This window comes from Salvelinus namaycush, chromosome 25 (genome assembly GCF_016432855.1).
Source record: "Salvelinus namaycush isolate Seneca chromosome 25, SaNama_1.0, whole genome shotgun sequence".
Lineage (NCBI taxonomy): Eukaryota > Metazoa > Chordata > Actinopteri > Salmoniformes > Salmonidae > Salvelinus > Salvelinus namaycush.
Window position 1 is genome coordinate 4,738,006 of NC_052331.1, and position 19,663 is coordinate 4,757,668.

Sequence of the window (19,663 nt, forward strand, 5' to 3'; positions counted from 1 at the left end):
CACGTGGTAATGGTTGGAGAAGAATAGGTGGAAAGGTATCAACAACATCAAACACATGGTTTCCATAGTTTCAATGTTTCTGATGCCATTCCATTTGACCCGTGGTGCCCCCAGTAGTGTGTACGTGCGCACACATGTGTATATATGAGTGCATATGTGCATGGGTCAGGTTTAGTGAAGTGAAAAAGGTCATCAGAGCTCATGACATTTACAGTCAGAGTTCAAGTTAAATAGAACCTGGAACTGGAGAGATTAAGTTAGGCTGAGCAGTATGACACCAGGACAATTACAGAGTAATACCCTTCATTTATCAGCTGCATTTCATGGGGGGAAATGAGTGTGGATGTAAAATGATAGAGGGAGGGAAAGAGAGAGAGGATGATGCTGACTAAGAGGAGTACATAAAGAGAAATGCTGATTCATGAACAAAAAAAATGAACAGAAGAGGGAGAGAGTTGTAACGAGAGATGAGGCTGGGATATGAGAAACATATAGAAAGAGAGAGTCATGTAATGTGCAGTGCTGTGTGAGTCACTGAGCTTAGAGAAAAGTGGTGTTAAGATAGAAAATGTGTCAGAATGAGAGTATGAGACTGACTCACTGAGTCGTGATATGAATAACTCGACAGTTCAAACACATTAACACACACAGAGAGAGAGAGAGAGAGAGAGAGAGAGAGAGAGAGAGAGAGAGAGAGAGAGAGAGAGAGAGAGAGAGAGAGAGAGAGAGAGAGAGAGAGAGAGAGAGAGAGAGAGAGAGAGAGAGAGAGAGAGAGAGAGAGAGAGAGAGAGAGAGAGAGAGAGAGAGAGAGAGGAGAGAGAGAGAGAGAGAGAGGAGAGAGAGAGAGAGAGAGAGAGAGGGGCCACTACCACTAAGACAAACAAAGTGGATGGGGGACTCTCAGATGCCAACACTCTTTGAAAAAAAAGGGTTCCAAAAGGTTTTTGGCTATCCCCATAGGATAACCAGTTTTGTTTCCGGGTAGAAACCTTTTTGGTTCCAGGTAGAACTATTTTGGGTTCCATGTAGAACCCAATGTGGAAAGAGTTCTACATGGAACCAAAAAGGGTTATACCTGGAACCAAAAAGGGTTCTTCAAAGGGTTCTCCTATGGGGACAGTCAAAGAACACATTTGCGGTTATCAATCGCACCTCTTTTTCTAAGAGTGTAGTCAACCAAAATGACCCAGTAGTGGTCTGGTGAGTGAGTTCCCCCTAATTTTATTTCAAGCATGAGTGAGGGAAGCTGTGACAAGAGATAGACTGAGGGTCTACCTTTCAGTCCGAACGTCCCCGAGATAGAGGGTTGCTCTCCAGTGAACTTCTTAGGAGTTTTCTGCTTCCGTCCTGGCTCAAGAGGAGAACAGAGAGCAATAAACCGTCAAACACATGGCCCCCATGTCCACTGGACTTCAAACTTCACCCTCACAATGCAACAAAATCTAGAACCCGACCGATATGGGATTTTTGGGTCCGATAGCGATTTTATGGAGGCTGACGAGTTTTTTCTCATAATATTTTTATTTATATTCAGGTATATACATTTTTTAATTGTGATTTATCAGGGCGTGCTACTTCCCGCGGATATGCCGGACAGTAACGGCATTCTTTTTGTATCAAGGATAAGTGTTCACTTTGGTGCCAGTCCAGTGTTTGCTCTTAAGTAGCACAGATTGCTAGCTAACTAGGCTAACTACCTTGCTGGCTAGCTAGCCAGCTAACGTTAACCTTTTGATGAGTAAGATCTAAATATTAATAACGGCACTTACAGGGTGAGTTATTTTTGCACGCGGTACCAGAATTCTATGCTGCTGTTCTAGAATTTGATTGTTGCATTTTTACGCTATTCTCTACACCCCTCATTGTATCAATACCTCAATGTCTGCTTCATATAAGGCTTTATAAAACTTTCTTCCTATAGTAGTAGCAGTGAGTATCTATAGTATTATTGATAATTGTATTTATCATATACAGTTGAAGTCAGAAGTGTACATACACCTTAGCCAAATACATTTAAACTCAGTTTTTCACAATTCCTGACATTTAATCCTAGTAAATATTCCCTGTTTTAGGTCAGTTAGGATCACCACTTTATTTTAAGAATGTGAAATGTCAGAATAATAAAAGAGAGAATGATTTATTTCAGCTTTTATTTCTTTCATCACATTCCCAGTGCGTCAGAAGTTTACATACACTCAATTAGTATTTGGTAGCATTGCCTTTAAATTGCTTAATTTGGGTCAAAGTTTTGGGTAGCCTTCCACAAGCTTTCCACAATAAGTTGGGTGAATTTTGGCCCATTCCTCCTGACAAAGCTGGAGTAACTGTGTCAGGTTTATAGACCTCCTTGCTCACACACGCTTTTTCAAATGTTCTATAGGATTGAGGTCAGGGCTTTGTGATGGCCACTCCAATACCTTGACATTGTTGTCCTTAAGCCATTTTGCCACAACTTTGGAAGTATGCTTGGGGTAATTGTCCATTTGGAAGACCCATTTGCGACCAAGCTTTAACTTCCTGACTGATGTCTTGATATGTTGCTTCAATATATCCACATAATTTTCCTTTCCTCATGATACCATCTAATTTGTGAAGTGCACCAGTCCCTCCTGCAGCAAAGCACCCCCACAACATGATGCTGCCACCCCCATGCTTCACGGTTGGGATGGTGTTCTTCGACTTGCAAGCCTCCCCATTTTTCCTCCAAACATAATGATGGTCATTTTGGCCAAACAGTTCTATTTTTGTTTCATCAGACCAGAGGACATTTCTCCAAAAAGTATGATCTTTGTCCCCATGTGCAGTTGCAAACCGTAGTCTGGCGTTTTTATGGTGGTTTTGGAGCAGTGGCTTCTTCCTTGCTGAGCAGCCTTTCAGGTTATGTTGATATAGGACTCGTTTTACTGTGGATATAGATACTTTTGTACCTGTTTCCTCCAGCATCTTCACAAGGTCCTTTGCTGTTGTTCTGAGATTGATTTGCACGTTTCGCACCAAAGTACGTGCATCTCTAGGAGACAGAACGCGTCTCCTTCCTGAGCGGTATGACGGCTGCATGGTCCCATGGTGTTTATACTTGCGTACCTATTGTTTGTACAGATTTTTTAATAATTTTTTATTTCACCTTTATTTAACCAGGTAGGCAAGTTGAGAACAAGTTCTCATTTACAATTGCGACCTGGCCAAGATAAAGCAAAGCAGTTCGACACATACAAAAACACAGTTACACATGGAGTAAAACAAACATACAGTCAATAATACAGTAGAAAAATAAGTGTATATACAAATGTGAGCAAATGAGGTGAGATAAGGGAGGTAAAGGCAAAAAAGGCCATGGTGGCGAAGTAAATACAATATAGCAAGTAAAACACTGGAATGGTAGATTTGCAGTGGAAGAATGTGCAAAGTAGAGATAGAAATAATGGGGTGCAAAGGAGCAAAATAAATAAATAAATACAGTAGGGGGAGAGGTAGTTGTTTGGGCTAAATTATAGATGGGCTATGTACAGGTGCAGTAATCTGTGAGCTGCACTGACAGCTGGTGCTTAAAGTTAGTGAGGGAGATAAGTGTTTCCAGTTTCCAGATGAACGTGGTACCTTCAGGCATTTGGAAATTGCCCCCAAGGATGAACCAGACTTGTGGAGGTCTACAATTTTTTTCTGAGGTCTTGGCTGATTTCTGTTTATTTTTCCATGATGTCAAGCAAAGAGGCACTGAGTTTGAAGGTAGGCCTTGAAATACATCCACAGGTACATCTCCAATTGACTCAAATTATGTCAATTAGCCCATCAGAAGCTTCTCAAGCCATGACATAATTTTCTGGAATTTTCCAAGCTGTTTAAAGGCACAGTCAATTTAGTGTATATGTAAACTTCTTAGCCACTGGAATTGTGATACACTGAATTATAAGTGAAATAATCTGTCTGTAAACAACTGTTGGAAAAATTACTTGTGTCATGCACAAAGTAGATGTACTAACCGACTTCCCAAAACTATACTTTGTTATCAAGAAAATTGTGGAGTGGTTGAAAAACGAATTTTAATGACTCCAACCTAAGTGTATGCAAACTTCCGACTTCAACTGTAAATACCACTTGAAGCTTGATAATGACGTAATCATTTGAATCAGTTGTGTAGTTGCTAAGGCAACAGCTGGTGAGGTGTCAGGTTCGCCTCTGTCCTTAAAGGGTGATTATTCCAACTCTGTGAAATGCTCCTACCTAAGTGTATGTTAACTTCCCGACTTCAATTGTACATCTGTCAATATCTACATTTTCGACCCCTTCATCAGCTCGCACTCTGAAAGTAAAGAAAATTGCTTATTTTTTGTAGATATGAAAACAATAACTGAGACGTGACCGTTCAATCTAAAGCAGCAGATGTCCTTTTCAGGATACGTCAATACAGCATAGAAAGCTTAACACCAGACTGGTATTGTGGTTGTTCATTAGGTGATGGGAAATATGCATACAAAATAAATATACTTGCCTTCCTTGAAAATCCATCTATACCACCAAAGATGACAATGTTGTATCTTGAAAAAAAGCATTGGAATTAAAAGTTAAATGTTTAACCTATTAACCTGCTTCATTATTTATGTATTACCAGTTGATGAACAAGTCCCATTTCATACATCATTGAAAATTTGAATAAGTGAGAAAACTATGACTAAGTAAGAATAAAAAAGTTAAAATAACTTCTTTGATTTGGAGACATTATACATCTTAGTACCTTATCAATTTATGATTTGTATCAATATGGACGAGAGACAGGGGAGCAGGAACAGAGTATTTTTGCCGAGCAATGCAACGAAGCTGGATCATTCTGGTAATGATACCTGCGCCATCTACACGCTGCAAAGACTCCCCAACTCTTCGCCATTGTACACGATGGCCCATTGCTTGGAGACTTCCTTTGACCATTCTAAAGCCCACATGGGGCATCCTTGCCTTAATGGCCCTGACTTTCTGGTCTAACTCTTCATCTGACATATCAGAATAGCTTACATATTGTTCTTTCATCCTTTATTGATTGAAAAGAAAAAAGTTCCTTTCATAACAAATATTTTTGTCCTGCCAGCACACCCTCAAGCAAGCTACTCAGGCGGAGAATGACTCGTTGAAGAGGGCGAGGAACGAGAAGGGAGTAACAACAATTTGTTGCAAGTTGGGGAGGGGGGCTAATAGCTGAACAATAGACTATTCAACCTTTACTAAAGAATAGTCTAATAGCCGAGCTTGGTGTGAAAACCTCCGTCCTATCACAGACCAGATTTGCCTTAATGACCAAGGAGAGAGTTAGAGCACTGATTATGTTTTTGGGTCCCAATGCACTACTGTGTCTCTAACTGACAATGAATGGACAATATAAACCAAACAATAAACGGATAATTGTGCACGACTTTAAATGAAACAAGCAGGGAGCAGGTATCGAACCCTCAACCTTCTTGCCCGAAGTCCAGCGCGCTATCGACTGTGCACCAAGAGCATGCTCAAGCCCCAGAGTCGATAGAGCGCGTCCTCGCGGTAGCTTGCTACTCAATGTAATAAAGTAATAACTTTCCAAATAAGTTACCTCACACGTTATGTTGGCTGACAATTTGTTAGCTACGCTGTCCTTACAAAACACATAGCATATCATTAGAGCAGTACGTACCGGTATGTTAACTATCTACCTAACGTTAGTAGTTATACATCAAACTTGCCAGTATATTAACTATAGGCTGTCTAACTACCCAACGTTTATTGACTTGATTATTCCCGTCATTCTTAGCTTAGCTAAATGGTATACTCGTTGTGCGTTCTCAATGGACATTTGGGTACTTTCGTAAATTCGCTCTGGCTATCTACTCCGATTTCAGAGCACTCTAGGCTGAGTGTACCAGAGTGCAGAAAAATGAATTTACCAGCACTCAACACCTGTTGAATATGACCGGTGTCAGTACATGTTGGCAAAAACACGTAATTAAATTGTTTCTAGCAGCACAGTCACCAACGCTCTGGTTAACACGAAAACTGCCTAACCAGCTCTGCTAGGTCGAGTAAAATGGTCAGAGTGGTCTCAATTGTGTCTGGAAGTATCTAGCAAGCTAGCCAACACTAGATTGGGTACTTGACTGCAGTTGTAAGGCCAGAACGCTCAAATCAACCCTACTCCTCAGCCTGAACGTCTAGTGTGCGCTCCGAGAGTGAAACGGTCTGAATTTAATAACGGACAATCTGACAACGCTCTGAATTAGGGCTGGGCGGTATACCGTATTTTATGATATAACTGTATTGATGCAGGGACCGGTTTGGGTTTTACTTTACCTTCTATACCGGTATTTGAATGTTTGGTTTATTAAATGTGATACGGCATGTGTAATGCCAATTTTTATAGTTTACTTCACTACTTGAGTCATCTCTCTATGCCGCTTTCCACACAGACCTAGTCCCACCCCGTCACTCAAAGAGTGCATTTGTTGTTCCTCAACCACGAGACACTTGCGTTCAGTCTGCATGGGCGATGCAGCACATGCAACAATGTTGATGACCACAATGCAGGTTTTCACTTTGCTTCTAAATATATATCCACTAGCGTTCTATAATGACACTATTAGTTTGTGTTTCTTACATCAGCAAACAGATAGTTTGTCTTTTCTTAGCAAGTTGCCATAAATCTTGTGAGACACTAATTGTTAGCCGCTAATGCTAATAGCTAGCTAGCTAATAAATGTACTGAGTAAGCGCAAACGTAGCTAGATAAGCCTGATAATACCAGTGATGGTGTAGACCTAAATCAGCATGTTGTTTGTACAACAGTATCTTCTAAATCAAAGAGGAATATGCAAAGCAAGAATATGTTAGCTACATGAAGTAGCTAAGAGAAAACACGCAACGTAGCCAAAGCTTATAGGGTCTGCTAGGAAACGCATATCAACACTTTAGTTTCTACCCTGTCACAATAACTCCTCTCTGGCATTTAAATTCATTGTCATGTCAAACAACACTGTATTTAATGTGCCCACTATTATATTCTAAATACTGAAGTAGAATAGTTATTCTATTTCCATGATTCCAAAAGTTTTGCTCTAATTCTCAAGTCAAATCGCAATTGCAACATTTTGTTAAAAATAAGTCCTAGATTATTTGCCCATATCGTGCAGCCCTACATGGCAGTGTGGGAATTCTCTCAATTGAGCAGTGGTGTAAAGTACTTAAGTAAAAATACTTTCAAGAACTACTTCAGTCGTTTTTTTGGTACCTGTACTTTACAATTTTTATTTTTTGACAACTTTTAATTTTACTTCACTACATTTCTAAAGAAAATACTATACTTTTTACTCCATACATTTTCCCTGACACCTAAAAGTACTCGTTACATTTTGAATGCTTAGCAAGACTGGAAAACGGTCCAATTCACACACTTGTCAAGAGAACATCCCTGGTCATCTACTGCCTCTGATCTGGAGGACTCACTAAACACAAATATTTATTTTGTGAATTATGTCTGAGTGTTGGAGTGTGCTCCTGGCTATCCAGGAAGAAAGAAAAGAAAAGGGTGCCATTTGGTTTGCTTAACATAAGGAATTTGAAATTATTTATACTTTTACTTTTGATACTTAAGTATATTTAAAACCAAATACTTTTACTCAAGTAGTATTTTACGTTTACTTTAGTCATTTTCGATTAAGGAATCTTTACTTTTCCTCAAGTACGACAATTAGGTACTTTTTCCACCTCTGCAATTGAGTGCAGGAAATGCAAAAATGATAAAAGTGCTGACATTTGATTTGGTTGAAGTTGAACAGTATAAACCAATCAGAATGGAGAAAGACTCATTGAAATAACTTAGAGTGTATGTGTTGCCACCCTAGGATCACTCACTACTCATAAAGCAAATGTAGAACTGGCATTATTCCAAAACTAAAAATACCGTGATATAATGTTTTGGCCATATCGCCCAGCCCTACTCTGAACTTATGAGCTCAAGCACTCCAGATTTAATTTGAGAACACAGGTCGAAAAATATCTAACTAGTAATTTTTTGTGCTAACTAGCTAGCAAGAGGTTGCCTTGCAACAGCATTAACTTCTGGTAGAGAAGTAGAGAAGGCAAAGAGCAATTACATTCAACTGAACGTTTGGTTACACTACAATTAGGGTGTGGAAATGTTATACCCCTTAGATATTCATTTAGAATCCTCCAATCCTCTTATGCTGTAGCCTACTTCCGACCGTCACGTTGTACAGCTCTACATTTTCTATTCCATCCATCCATTCATTCTCGGAATAGAAACACCATAATATTAATCAAATGAATTAAGCCAAATTTCTTAAAATCAATCCCATATACTATGTTATTACAAAAAAGGTTTTAAATTCTCTGGTAATGCCAATATGGAAGTCTATCAAATGCTTCTCAAATATGCCCTCTGGTGGTCAAACTAGCACTAACTCGCATCAACAGAAAAAATGGCTGACAAATAAATAACGTGCCACAGAATGCTGCAGCAGCCCGCAAGATGTGCTGCAGTATGATGCAACTTTTAAAAGGAGGAACCACTGTATGTTCTTACAGATAAGGCTAAAGGTTGTTGGCTAGGGAAAATATGATTTGATTGAAATAATCAAATCACATTTTTCCTAGCCAACAACCATTTGGCCAAATGATAAAACATAATTGCGAGAATACATTACAAATCATGGAATAACAAAAGTTGATTACATAATTTTCTTTTTGTTTTATTTCAGAAATGGAGCTCAGGAGTCCATTTCCAGGGGTTCTATTTTTATTCAGCTTATAAACTTCTCCTGTGTTTGCCCCCCCATTTACTGATAAATCCCCCATAGTAATATTTCCTCTATCATAACCCTCCACGATACCTTCCCCCATTTCCACCCCCCATGCACCTGAAAACCTTACACCCCCACAAAAATGGTTTCAACCATTTCTGGCAACCCTGTTCGCGCTACAGCTAGGCAGTAGGCTTGTATTTGGGTGATGATCTATGAGGTGATAACACTTTATTTGCTTTGTGATTGGTCAAAAACTGTAAACAACTTGTCAAGCCATGTGCTCCGGTTCTTGTATACACTAACAAGCACATTTGTAATATGCTGAAAAATGACAAAACAATGTGCACAGCCATCTTTGACTTTGTTTATTTGCGTCTTATGCCACGTTCAAAACAACTGGGAACTGTGGATGTGTTCCATAGGACGCTTGTATGATGAAGTTCGCATTTATCTTTTACAATAAACTGTCAAATTGAGGAATAAAGTTTAAGACCTTTATTTTCCATCAGTACAAAAAAAAGATTTAGATGCTGTTCAGACAACAATGTTTAGATGCGTTTGTTGCGTCATACGTTCTGTTGCCGCTGTTCCAATCACATATTTGAGATCGTACGCTGCAGGGACCGCTCAACAGTGATCACAAATATGTGATCGTACGCGTCAAAGGGTTAACTAAGTGAGAATGTGATGAGAACAGGGCTGATTGCTCGGTGAAGTGTACTTTTTTATTATTTACGCATTCAAATATGCTGTCACTGGCTGTGGCAAGCTACTTGTCCCACCTGACTATCTTAAGATGAATGCACTAACTGTAAATCACTCAAAGACAAAAATGTAAAGCGCCCTCTTCAAGAAACCATTGAAAAATTATAAAAATTACAACAAATGAGCAGATGTATTTGTTCATTGTATATATATATAAAGACTGATACAAATATTTCTGTGTAAGGCTGATAATATCGGTCGGGCTCTAACAAAAAGATCCTATTCCTCATCATATTTTAATCTTACTGTGCCTTGTCCTCTCAGGGTCTTCATTGGGGTATGGTGGGGATAGGCTGCTCCCCTCATCTTCGCTCTCGCTGTCCCCTGGGCTGTTGGGGGAGGTGTCAGATGAGGAGGCCTGATGCTGAGGGGGCTGGGGGTGTGGGTGCTGTTTCCTCTCCCCCCTCTGGGGGGAACACTCCCCATTCTGGGAGGGACTAGACACCTCCTGGGTCTTTTTGGCTTTGAAGAACACAGGCGACGGTGGAGTGTTCTCCATAGGCCTGGACAGAGAAGACACATTGGTACAATCTAAATCAGTATGTAGGCAAGCTAAGCTGTATGTCTTGCGGTGAAAATCCCTGACCCATGTCACCTTTTCTTGGCGGTCCCCTTCACGTGGGTCTTATGTAGTTTGGGCTCAGCCTTGGTCTCGATGGTAGGCCTCTCGGGGTGGTTCCACAGCTTGTGCTTTTGGAGACGGACCTTAGTGGCAAACACCGCCTTACAGTCCGGACAGCCATGACTACATTTTTCTGCTATGGTCACCTGAGAGACATAGAAAGAAAGAGGGAGGAGGTAAAATAGAGAAAGGGAATGATATTGATACTTCTAAAGTACACAATCTAATTCAACAGGTGTACACGTTGACAATAAATATATAGACAACCTCGAAGATAGTGGGGGACAGATGGAAAAGACGGAGGGGGTGAGGAGAGACGATGTGGGGGAGCAGAATGGGCGAGGGGAGAGATGATGTGGTGTCTTACCCCCTGGCAGCGTTGGTAGTGGTATTTGAGACCGTAGATGCTGGGGAACTCTAACCAGCAGCCTGAACCAGGACACTTTACCCTGGACCTCTTCTTAAACTCCTCCTTCCACTGGACCATCATGTTAGCCTGCAGAGAGGGAGATAGATGATATACACATGCCTTTCACACGCACTCCTACATAGGAAGTAGGGATTAGAAGGGATAGTAGATACTTACAGGGATACTCCTGAGCTCCTGCACTTCAGCTCTGGGACGCCCCTTCTTCTTTCCCTCCCCTCTTTCACTACAGGGTGTACCTGAGAGAGAGAAAACAGAGAGGGGTGGGGAGATAGATAACAGGGTTTAGTTAGATAACTACAGTGAGGGAAAAAAGTATTTGACCCCATCTCAAATCAGAAAGATTTCTGGCTCCCAGGTGTCTTTTATACAGGTAACGAGCTGAGATTAGGAGCACACTCTTAAAGGGAGTGCTCCTACTCTCAGTTTGTTACCTGTATAAAAGACACCTGTCCACAGAAGCAATCAATCCGATTCCAAACTCTCCACCATGGCCAAGACCAAAGAGCTCTCCAAGGATGTCAGGGACAAGACTGTAGACCTACACAAGGCTGGAATGGGCTACAAGACCACCGCCAAGCAGCTTGGTGAGAAGGTGACAACAGTTGGTGCGATTATTCGCAAATGGAAGAAACACAAAAGAACTGTCAATCTCCCTCGGCCTGGGGCTCCATTCAAGATCTCACCTCGTGGAGTTGCAATGATCATGAGAACGGTGAAGAATCAGACCAGAAGTACACGGGAGGATCTTGTCAATGATCTCAAGGCAGCTGGGACCATAGTCACCAAGAAAACAATTGGTAACACACTACACCGTGAAGGACTGAAATCCTGCAGCGCCCGCAAGGTCCCCCTGCTCAAGAAAGCACATATACATGCCCGTCTGAAGTTTGCCAATGAACATCTGAATGATTCAGAGGACAACTGGGTGAAAGTGTTGTGGTCAGATGAAACCAAAATGGAGCTCTTTGGCATCAACTCAACTCGCCGTGTTTGGAGGAGGAGGAATGCTGCCTATGACCCTAAGAACACCATCCCCACCGTCAAACATGGAGGTGGAAACATTATGCTTTGGGGGTGTTTTTCTGCTAAGGGGACAGGACAACTTCACCGCATCAAAGGGACGATGGACGGGGCCATGTACCGTCAAATCTTGGGTGAGAACCTCCTTCCCTCACCCAGGGCCTTGAAAATGGGTCGTGGATGGGTATTCCAGCATGACAATGACCCAAAACACACGGCCAAGGCAACAAAGGAGTGGCTCAAGAAGAAGCACATTAAGGTCCTGGAGTGGCCTAGCCAGTCTCCAGACCTTAATCCCATAGAAAATCTGTGGAGGGAGCTGAAGGTTCGAGTTGCGAAACGTCAGCCTTAATGACTTGTAGAAGATCTGCAAAGAGGAGTGGGACAAAATCCCTCCTGAGATGTGTGCAAACCTGGTGGCCAACTACAAGAAACATCAGACCTCTGTGATTGCCAACAAGGGTTTTGCCACCAAGTACTAAGTCATGTTTTGCAGAGGGGTCAAATACTTATTTCCCTCATTAAAATGCAAATCAATTTATAACATTTTTGACATTTGTTTTTCTGGATCTTTCTGTTGTTATTCTGTCTCTCACTGTTCAAATAAACCTAACATTAAAATTATAGACTGATCATTTCTTTGTCAGTGGGCAAATGTACAAAATCAGCAGGGGATCAAATACTTTTCCCCCCTCACTGTATTTACTGTATCATTGGTTCAATTCACAAACCACACAGATCCCTCCTTTCACAGGCATAGAAGCCCCCCCCCCCCCCCCCCCCCACAAAAATGTATGTTTTTGTACCAATTACTGTAGAACAAAGCATAGATGGAAAACACTTGATAGTAGTGATGGGGGAAAATCGATCCAGTTGCACTACCGTTCAACAGTTTGGGGTCACTTAGAAATGTCCTTGTTTTAGAAAGAAAAGCACACTTTCTTGTCCATTAAAATAACGCAGTTGTGCACCCACTCCTCTTTCTATTCTAGTTGGAGACAGTTTGCTCTGTTCTGTGAAGGGAGTAGTACACAGCATTGTACAAGCTCTTCAGTTTCTTGGCAATTTCTCGCATGGAATAGCCTTCATTTCTCAGAACAAGAATAGACTGACGAGTTTCTGGCCATTTTGAGCCTGTAATCGAACCCACAAATGCTGATGCTCCAGATACTCAACTAGTCTAAAAAAGGACAGTTTTATTGCTTCTTTAAATCAGGACAACAGTTGTCAGCTAAGCTAAGATAATTGCAAAAGGGTTTTCTAATAATCAATTAGCTAATCCAAGTTGATCATTTTAAAAGGCTAACACAACGTGCCATTGGAACAAAGGAGTGATGGTTGCTGATAATGGGCCTCTGTACGCCTATGTAGAAATTCCATTGAAAAAAAACCCCTGCAGTTTCCAGCTACAATAGTTATTTACAACATTAACAATGTCTACACTGTATTTCTGATCAATTTGATGTTATTTAAAAATGGACAAAAAATTGCTTTTCTTTCAAAAACAAGGACATTTCTAAGTCACCCCAAACCTTTGAACGGTAGTGTATATTGATTTTTTTTTGTTAACAATATATCGTATCGTAACGTTTTGACAATTTTGCAATATTATTTTGGAGCTAGTTGGCTGTACCTGCACCAAAACTCAGTTTGTTCTCGATCCTCTTTTTAAACAGGGATCCCAATTTGTTTTCAGCAGTTTTATTTCCCTGAGCGACCAAAACTCGTTTTCTCATGCTCTATCGTTTCTGCAGCAAACATATGGTGAGCAAAATGTTTGGAACATCGAATCGCAATAAAATCACAGAATCGAAATACATATAGAATTGTGAGAATCGCCATAATATTGTATTGGCACCTAAGTATCGTGATAATATCATATCTTGAGGTCCCTGGCCATTCTCAGCCCTACTTGATAGTCTTGGTCACAGGGGCACAGATTTTCACATGCTTGGAAAAGACCTACTGAGCAACTCAATATTTAAAAAACAGTGTAGGTACAGCTATGGCAGCAGGATTAAGACTGTTTAGCTGTGTGAGTGTGTGTGCGTATACATGCGTGTCACTGTGTGCGTGCATCAGCGCGCGCGCGTGTGTGTGTGTGTGTGTGTGTGTGTAAAGGCCATTTGATGAGCCAAATAAATCCCCTATACATCACCACAACCTCTGACAAAGCACACAGAGGATTCTCTCTCTCTCGACATATACCGCTTACACCACTTTCTCCTTATCTCTCTTTTCCCACTCCCGACACTCTCTCTTTACCTCTCATCCCTTCGCTCTCCCTCTCTTGTCCCCCTTTGCCTAGGTAAGGAGGGCAGGCAGGTTCATTACGTCTTTCCTTTTCTCCACCACAGTTCCATCTCTGCTCGATCAGCCCTCCACTACACTCCATTATGCTACACTACAGTATGAGGTGAGCGGGATGGGGGAGGATGGGGTCGAAGGGGGAGACCTGCACAGTGCACTCTAACAGATACACCACCATTCAGATGGGGAAGAGTGTAGAGAAGGTGAGGGAAGAGACAGAGGGGAGGATGTAGATGAAAAGGAAGAGAGGACGGAGAATGGGAGACTCTCCTGTCCTGCTTTGTCCATCCAACCATATCCCAGGCTAAAGATCCTGACAATTACATCCAGTCACCTAGGGCTGGGCGACATGGCCAAAATATCCTATCACGGTACTTTTCACATTTTGGACAGTATGACGGTATTTTATGTTTTTGAATAATAAAATGATGCATTTGCTTTATGAGTAGTGTGTGTGACCATTGGGTGGCAACACATATATTCTAAATTATTTCAATGGGTCTTCATTCTGATTGTTTTATACCGTTCAACTTCAACCTAAAATAATTTCCTGCATTTCCATCATTTTCTGTATTTCCTGCACTCATTTGAGATCATTTCCACACTACCACGACATGGGCAAAAATACTAGGCCTTATTTTTAACCAAATGTGGCAATTGCGATTTAGATCAAAACACGTGGGTGAACTTTTGGAATCATGGAAATATAACATTTATTATAATTCTATAGATATATATATATATAAAAGAGTGGGCACTTTGAATACAGTGTTGTTTGATATGACAACGAATGAAAATGGCATGGACGAGTGATTGTGACAGGGTAGGAACCAAAGTGATGTTCAGTGTTTCCTAGGGGACCCTATAACCTTTGGCTACATTAAATCTTTATTCATGTAGCCAACTTTAATGCTTCGCATATTCCTCCTTGATATAGAAGATACTGTTGCACAAACAACATGCTGATGTAGGCCTCCACCAACACTGGTATCAGGCTGTATTAGCTAGCTACGTTTGCTCTGACTCAGTACTTTTATTAGTTAGTTTGCTAGCCAGCTAACTAGCGATTAGCATTAGTGGCTAACACAATGTAGCTTACCTTGCTAAGAAATTACAAACTAGCTGTTTGCAGATGTAAGAAACACAAATGAATGTCATTATAGAACGCTTGTGGGCTTACATTAAGATCAAAGTGAAAACAGCATCATTGTCATCAACATTGCTGCATTGACCATGCAGACTAAACGAAAGTCTCGTGGTCAAGCAACAACAAATGCGCTCCTTGAGTGACAGGGGTGGGACTAGGTCTGTGTGGAGAGAGACTTTCGGAGAGCGGAGAGGGATGACTCAAGTAGCGGAGTAAACTATAAAAATGGACGTTACACACGGGTATCACATTTAACAAACCAAACATTAAAATACTGTTATAGAAGGTAAAATGAAAAACCCAAAACCGGTCCGTGCATCACTACCGGTATATAGTAAAATACGGTATACCGCCCAGCCCTACAGTCACCTATTCAACGTCCACTAGCTTGACAGTCCTGAATCAAATAAACAGCCCTTGACTGTACTTTGGACAGAGAGCTCACATCTAGATCTGGGCCTGTTTCTGTCTGAAAGGATTACAGAAGATTATATATTTTTTATTTAACCTTTATTTAACTAGGCAAGTCAGTTAGGCACAAATTATTATTTACAATGACGGCCTACCAAAAGGTGATGGGCGCAGAGATTAAAAATAGCAACACAACATGGCAGCAGCACAACATGGTACACACATTATTGGGCACAGACAACAGCACAAAGGACAAGAAGGTAGAGACAACAATACATCACACGAAGCAGCCACAACTGTCAGTAAGAGAGTGTCCACGATTGAGTCTTTAAATGAAGAGAATGAGATAAAACAGGGTTAGAGGATTTCAGTTTCACTGATTTGACTTCATGTGATTATTATTTATACTGAAACACCATGATAGCACGGGGATTTTCCTCTCAGTAAACATAAGGTAAGGTACGAGGGATAAACATGTCATCTTTGATTGGGTACTGATGGTAATGATGCAGAAAAACTGATGATATTCTTTGTGCATAAACATTTCCCCATTAGCTCTCTCAACTATTGCTGTCTAATACTGTTTGCACACACACGCACACTCTTACTAATATGCAACATACACACCCATTCACGCACACACACACCTCACATAAACAGTGTGAAGGGTGTGTATTAATATTCCTCAGACATAAGAAGGACATTGGCCTATTAGTTGTCTCACTTGCAGCAGGAGAGGTGATCCATTCAAATGGTGCAGCTCTTGAGCTGGGAGGAAATTGAGCGTGCATTTTAATTGCTGTCTTGGAAAATAAAGGCCTCTTAAAAAAAAATGTTATAATTAATGAATTTCATTATTGGGTAAGATATGTTCCTGTTGCTATGGAAATAAGACCCACCTCTCTTAGCTACTACTACCATTTCCTGATGAAAAAAACCCCACACACAAACACACGTAAGTATAAATACAAGGACAGAGCTAAAACACACACACACTGACATACAAACACACTCATACACACACTCACCATCTTCGTCAAAACACAATGCCTACTTTCTCTTTGAATCTCCCTCCCCAACATGAGACTGGCAAACACACACCACACACACACGCAAACCAGACATACACACACACCACCCTCCCAGCTGTCTAAGGCTGCAGCTGCACATTGTTCAACCTCTCTGGGGAGAGAAGAGAGGATAGAAGAGAAGTGAGGAGAAAAGGGAAGGTATGAACAGACAGGAGGAGGGGAGATGAGAGAAGACAAGATTGGAGTGGAGGAGAAAAAAAAGGAGTCAGGCCCCAGGAGCATTGCAAGCCGCCTTGTGATCTCAATTAACCCGTGTTTCCCTAGTTACGCCGCCTGCTACAACTTTCCCTGAACACACACACACACACACACACACACACACACAAACACACAAGTGTTTGCTTTGACTTGTTACGGTGCAATAAATAATTTAAAACACAGCGACTAGGAAACACACACACACACCACAGCAACACTCTGCTACAGCAGAAAGCAGCCATTTGTTTCCCCTTTAACACACAGGAGCCTTTGTCTGTCTGGAACTCAGAAGTTTGTAAACAGACACACAGACAATTTAGAACAAATGCTCACTCCCAATCCCAGCAAATAGCAGACCTGCGACCAATGCATGTACATACAGTATGGTACATTATAATCACATGTGGATCTGCTGTTTCTACAGTGCACTCAGTCATTCTCGCCTCATAGTGAAGAGGGTGTGTGGAACAGCTGGACCTAACAGTTGTCTTCTCACTCTCTCTCCAGCTGGACACCATTTCTTCACACTCTCACCCTTCCTTTCTTTTGATACACTTCACTTCCTCTTTCTCTCTCTTCTAGCAATCCCCCTCCCACTAGATAGATTTCCATGAACTTCTCCAGCAAATGTTTGACGTCAACATTTAGAACGTTTGCATAGAAAACAGATGCTACAACTGCCTTCTACGGTGCGTTTCCATTGAACGGCCTCGTGTGGATAAAAAAAGTTGGACATAATGACGTCACACCTAAAAAAAAAAAAAAAAATGGTCGAAGTTATTCCATTTACCATTTAGGAAAATTGCTCGTGAATAAATTGTCGACAGTCTGTACGCCCTCCAAACTATCTGGTTCATGTCTTAGGTAGCCCGTGAAAGCCAGCATGGACAGAATGCAATAAATGACGAATATATGCCATATTCTAATAATTCTCATGTGGCCACGTATCGCCACGTTCCGTGCCATGGTGAAACTTGCGCTCCTGTAGATCAGAAAAGCCAGGCTAAGCAATTCAGCCATCATTGAAAGTCAGGACAATCCTTGTCCTACAAAGAAACAGGATTTTTATCGTTGAACATTTTTATTTAGCAGTAGGCACTTAGAATGACCTGTGGAGTGGAGCTTTGTAGTTCTGGGATAACGTGCCCTGTGTACCTTCACAATTATTTGTCAATCATCATTTATTCTAAAAACACAGTTTATCATCATTTGTCGCAATAAAGTGCGACAAAAGAAAAATCCACCCGTCGAACGGATAAAAATGTGCTCTTTAGAAAATGTCTCCTATATCTGCCGTTTCCATTACACATGTTGCTAGGATTTTTATCCCGTCATTGCTTTTGTCGAATAAACCTGGGTCATGGAAACCTGCCTAGTTTCTTGATCCTCTCTTTCCCCATCTCCTTCCTTTTCCCTCTGAAATATTATAATAATCCTCTGTCTGTCTCCCCCCTCCTGTCTCTCTCTCTCCTTCTCTCTCCTGTCGCTCTCTCCCTCCTGTCTCTCTCCTGTCGCTCTCTCCCTCCTGTCTCTCTCCTCTTCCGCTCTCTCCTGTCTCCCTCTCTCATGTCACTCTCTCTCCTGTCTCCCTCTCTCATGTCACTCTCTCTCCTGTCTCCCTCTCTCCTGTCTCCCTCTCTCCTGTCTCCCTCTCTCCTGTCTCCCTCTCTCCTGTCTCCCTCTCTCCTGTCACTCTCTCTCATGTCACTCTCTCTCATGTCACACTCTCTCATGTCACTCTCTCTCATGTCACTCTCTCTCATGTCACTCTCTCTCATGTCACTCTCTCTCCTGTCTCCCTCTCTCATGTCTCTCTCATGTCTCTCTCATGTCTCTCTCATGTCTCTCTCATGTCTCTCTCTCTTTATTTTGTCTGTGTCTCTCTCTCTCCATGACATCTGTCGCTCCCTGGCCTGTTTTCAGACAGTAGGAACACACTAACATTACAGCTGCTCAGACAGTCGCTTCAGGTAGCCCAGAAACATTCATTTTCCCTTTCCCTCTCTGGCTGAAGGCCCTCTTTAGTTCACACACACACACACACACACACACACACACACACACACACACACACACACACACACACACACACACACACACACACACACACACACACACACACACACACACACACACACACACACACACACACACACACACACACATTACTTCTCCATTCGATAGCACAAAGTTCACTACAAAGCATTTGTATTTGAGCCAAGACTCCACAAACAGCCAAGCTCCATTGTGGGGGTATCTTGTTACCAAAGACGATATGTCACGCTAAAAACGGCAAAATCAACAGAAAACCCAAAACTCAATGATTTCTGCATTCTGAATTGGCTCTTAGGACCTACATTTATTCTAGAGCACTCTATTCCAATGACAGACTGCCTGGTATGCCTCACATCATTCTAAAGTTTAGAAAGATAGAAAAGGTTTATTTATTTAAGTTCTGTTGATTCTATCAGCCTACAGTGTTTTGTGGACTCTACTTATGAGCCACTTAGGAGCTGTTGAAGCAACAAAAAAACACATTGCTCTGAGAGAGAAGGAATTCCTAGACTGTTTACCAAGTAGGCCTACTAGATTATTAGGATCAAGACTAAAAGACTTTAACAAGCTGTTGTTCAGGTTATTATTCATTACATACATACAGTAGAAGTCGGAAGTTTACATACACCTTAGCCAAATACATTTAAACTCAGTTTTTCACAATTCCTGACATTTAATCCTAGTAAAATTTCCCCGTCTTAGGTCAGTTAGGATCACCACTTTTTTTAAGAATGTGAAATGTCAGAAAAATAGTAGAGAGAATGATTTATTTAGGCTTTTATTTTGTTCATCACATTCCCAGTCAGAAGTTGGGTCAGAAGTTTACATATACTCAAT

General features: G+C 41.3%; 1 protein-coding gene across 1 annotated transcript in view; it reads right to left on the reverse strand.

Moving 5' to 3' along the window:
• The window catches only part of znf512b (zinc finger protein 512B), a 74,953-nt gene that overhangs the window by 20,436 nt on the left and 34,854 nt on the right, over positions 1 to 19,663 (reverse strand). Inside the window, exons 4-8 of the mRNA XM_038963613.1 lie at positions 10,751 to 10,830; positions 10,532 to 10,660; positions 10,138 to 10,310; positions 9,789 to 10,045; positions 1,276 to 1,347 (exon numbers count right to left, since the gene is read on the reverse strand). Of these exons, the coding sequence (XP_038819541.1) occupies positions 1,276 to 1,347; positions 9,789 to 10,045; positions 10,138 to 10,310; positions 10,532 to 10,660; positions 10,751 to 10,830 (711 nt within the window). The remainder of the gene's footprint in view (positions 1 to 1,275; positions 1,348 to 9,788; positions 10,046 to 10,137; positions 10,311 to 10,531; positions 10,661 to 10,750; positions 10,831 to 19,663) is intronic.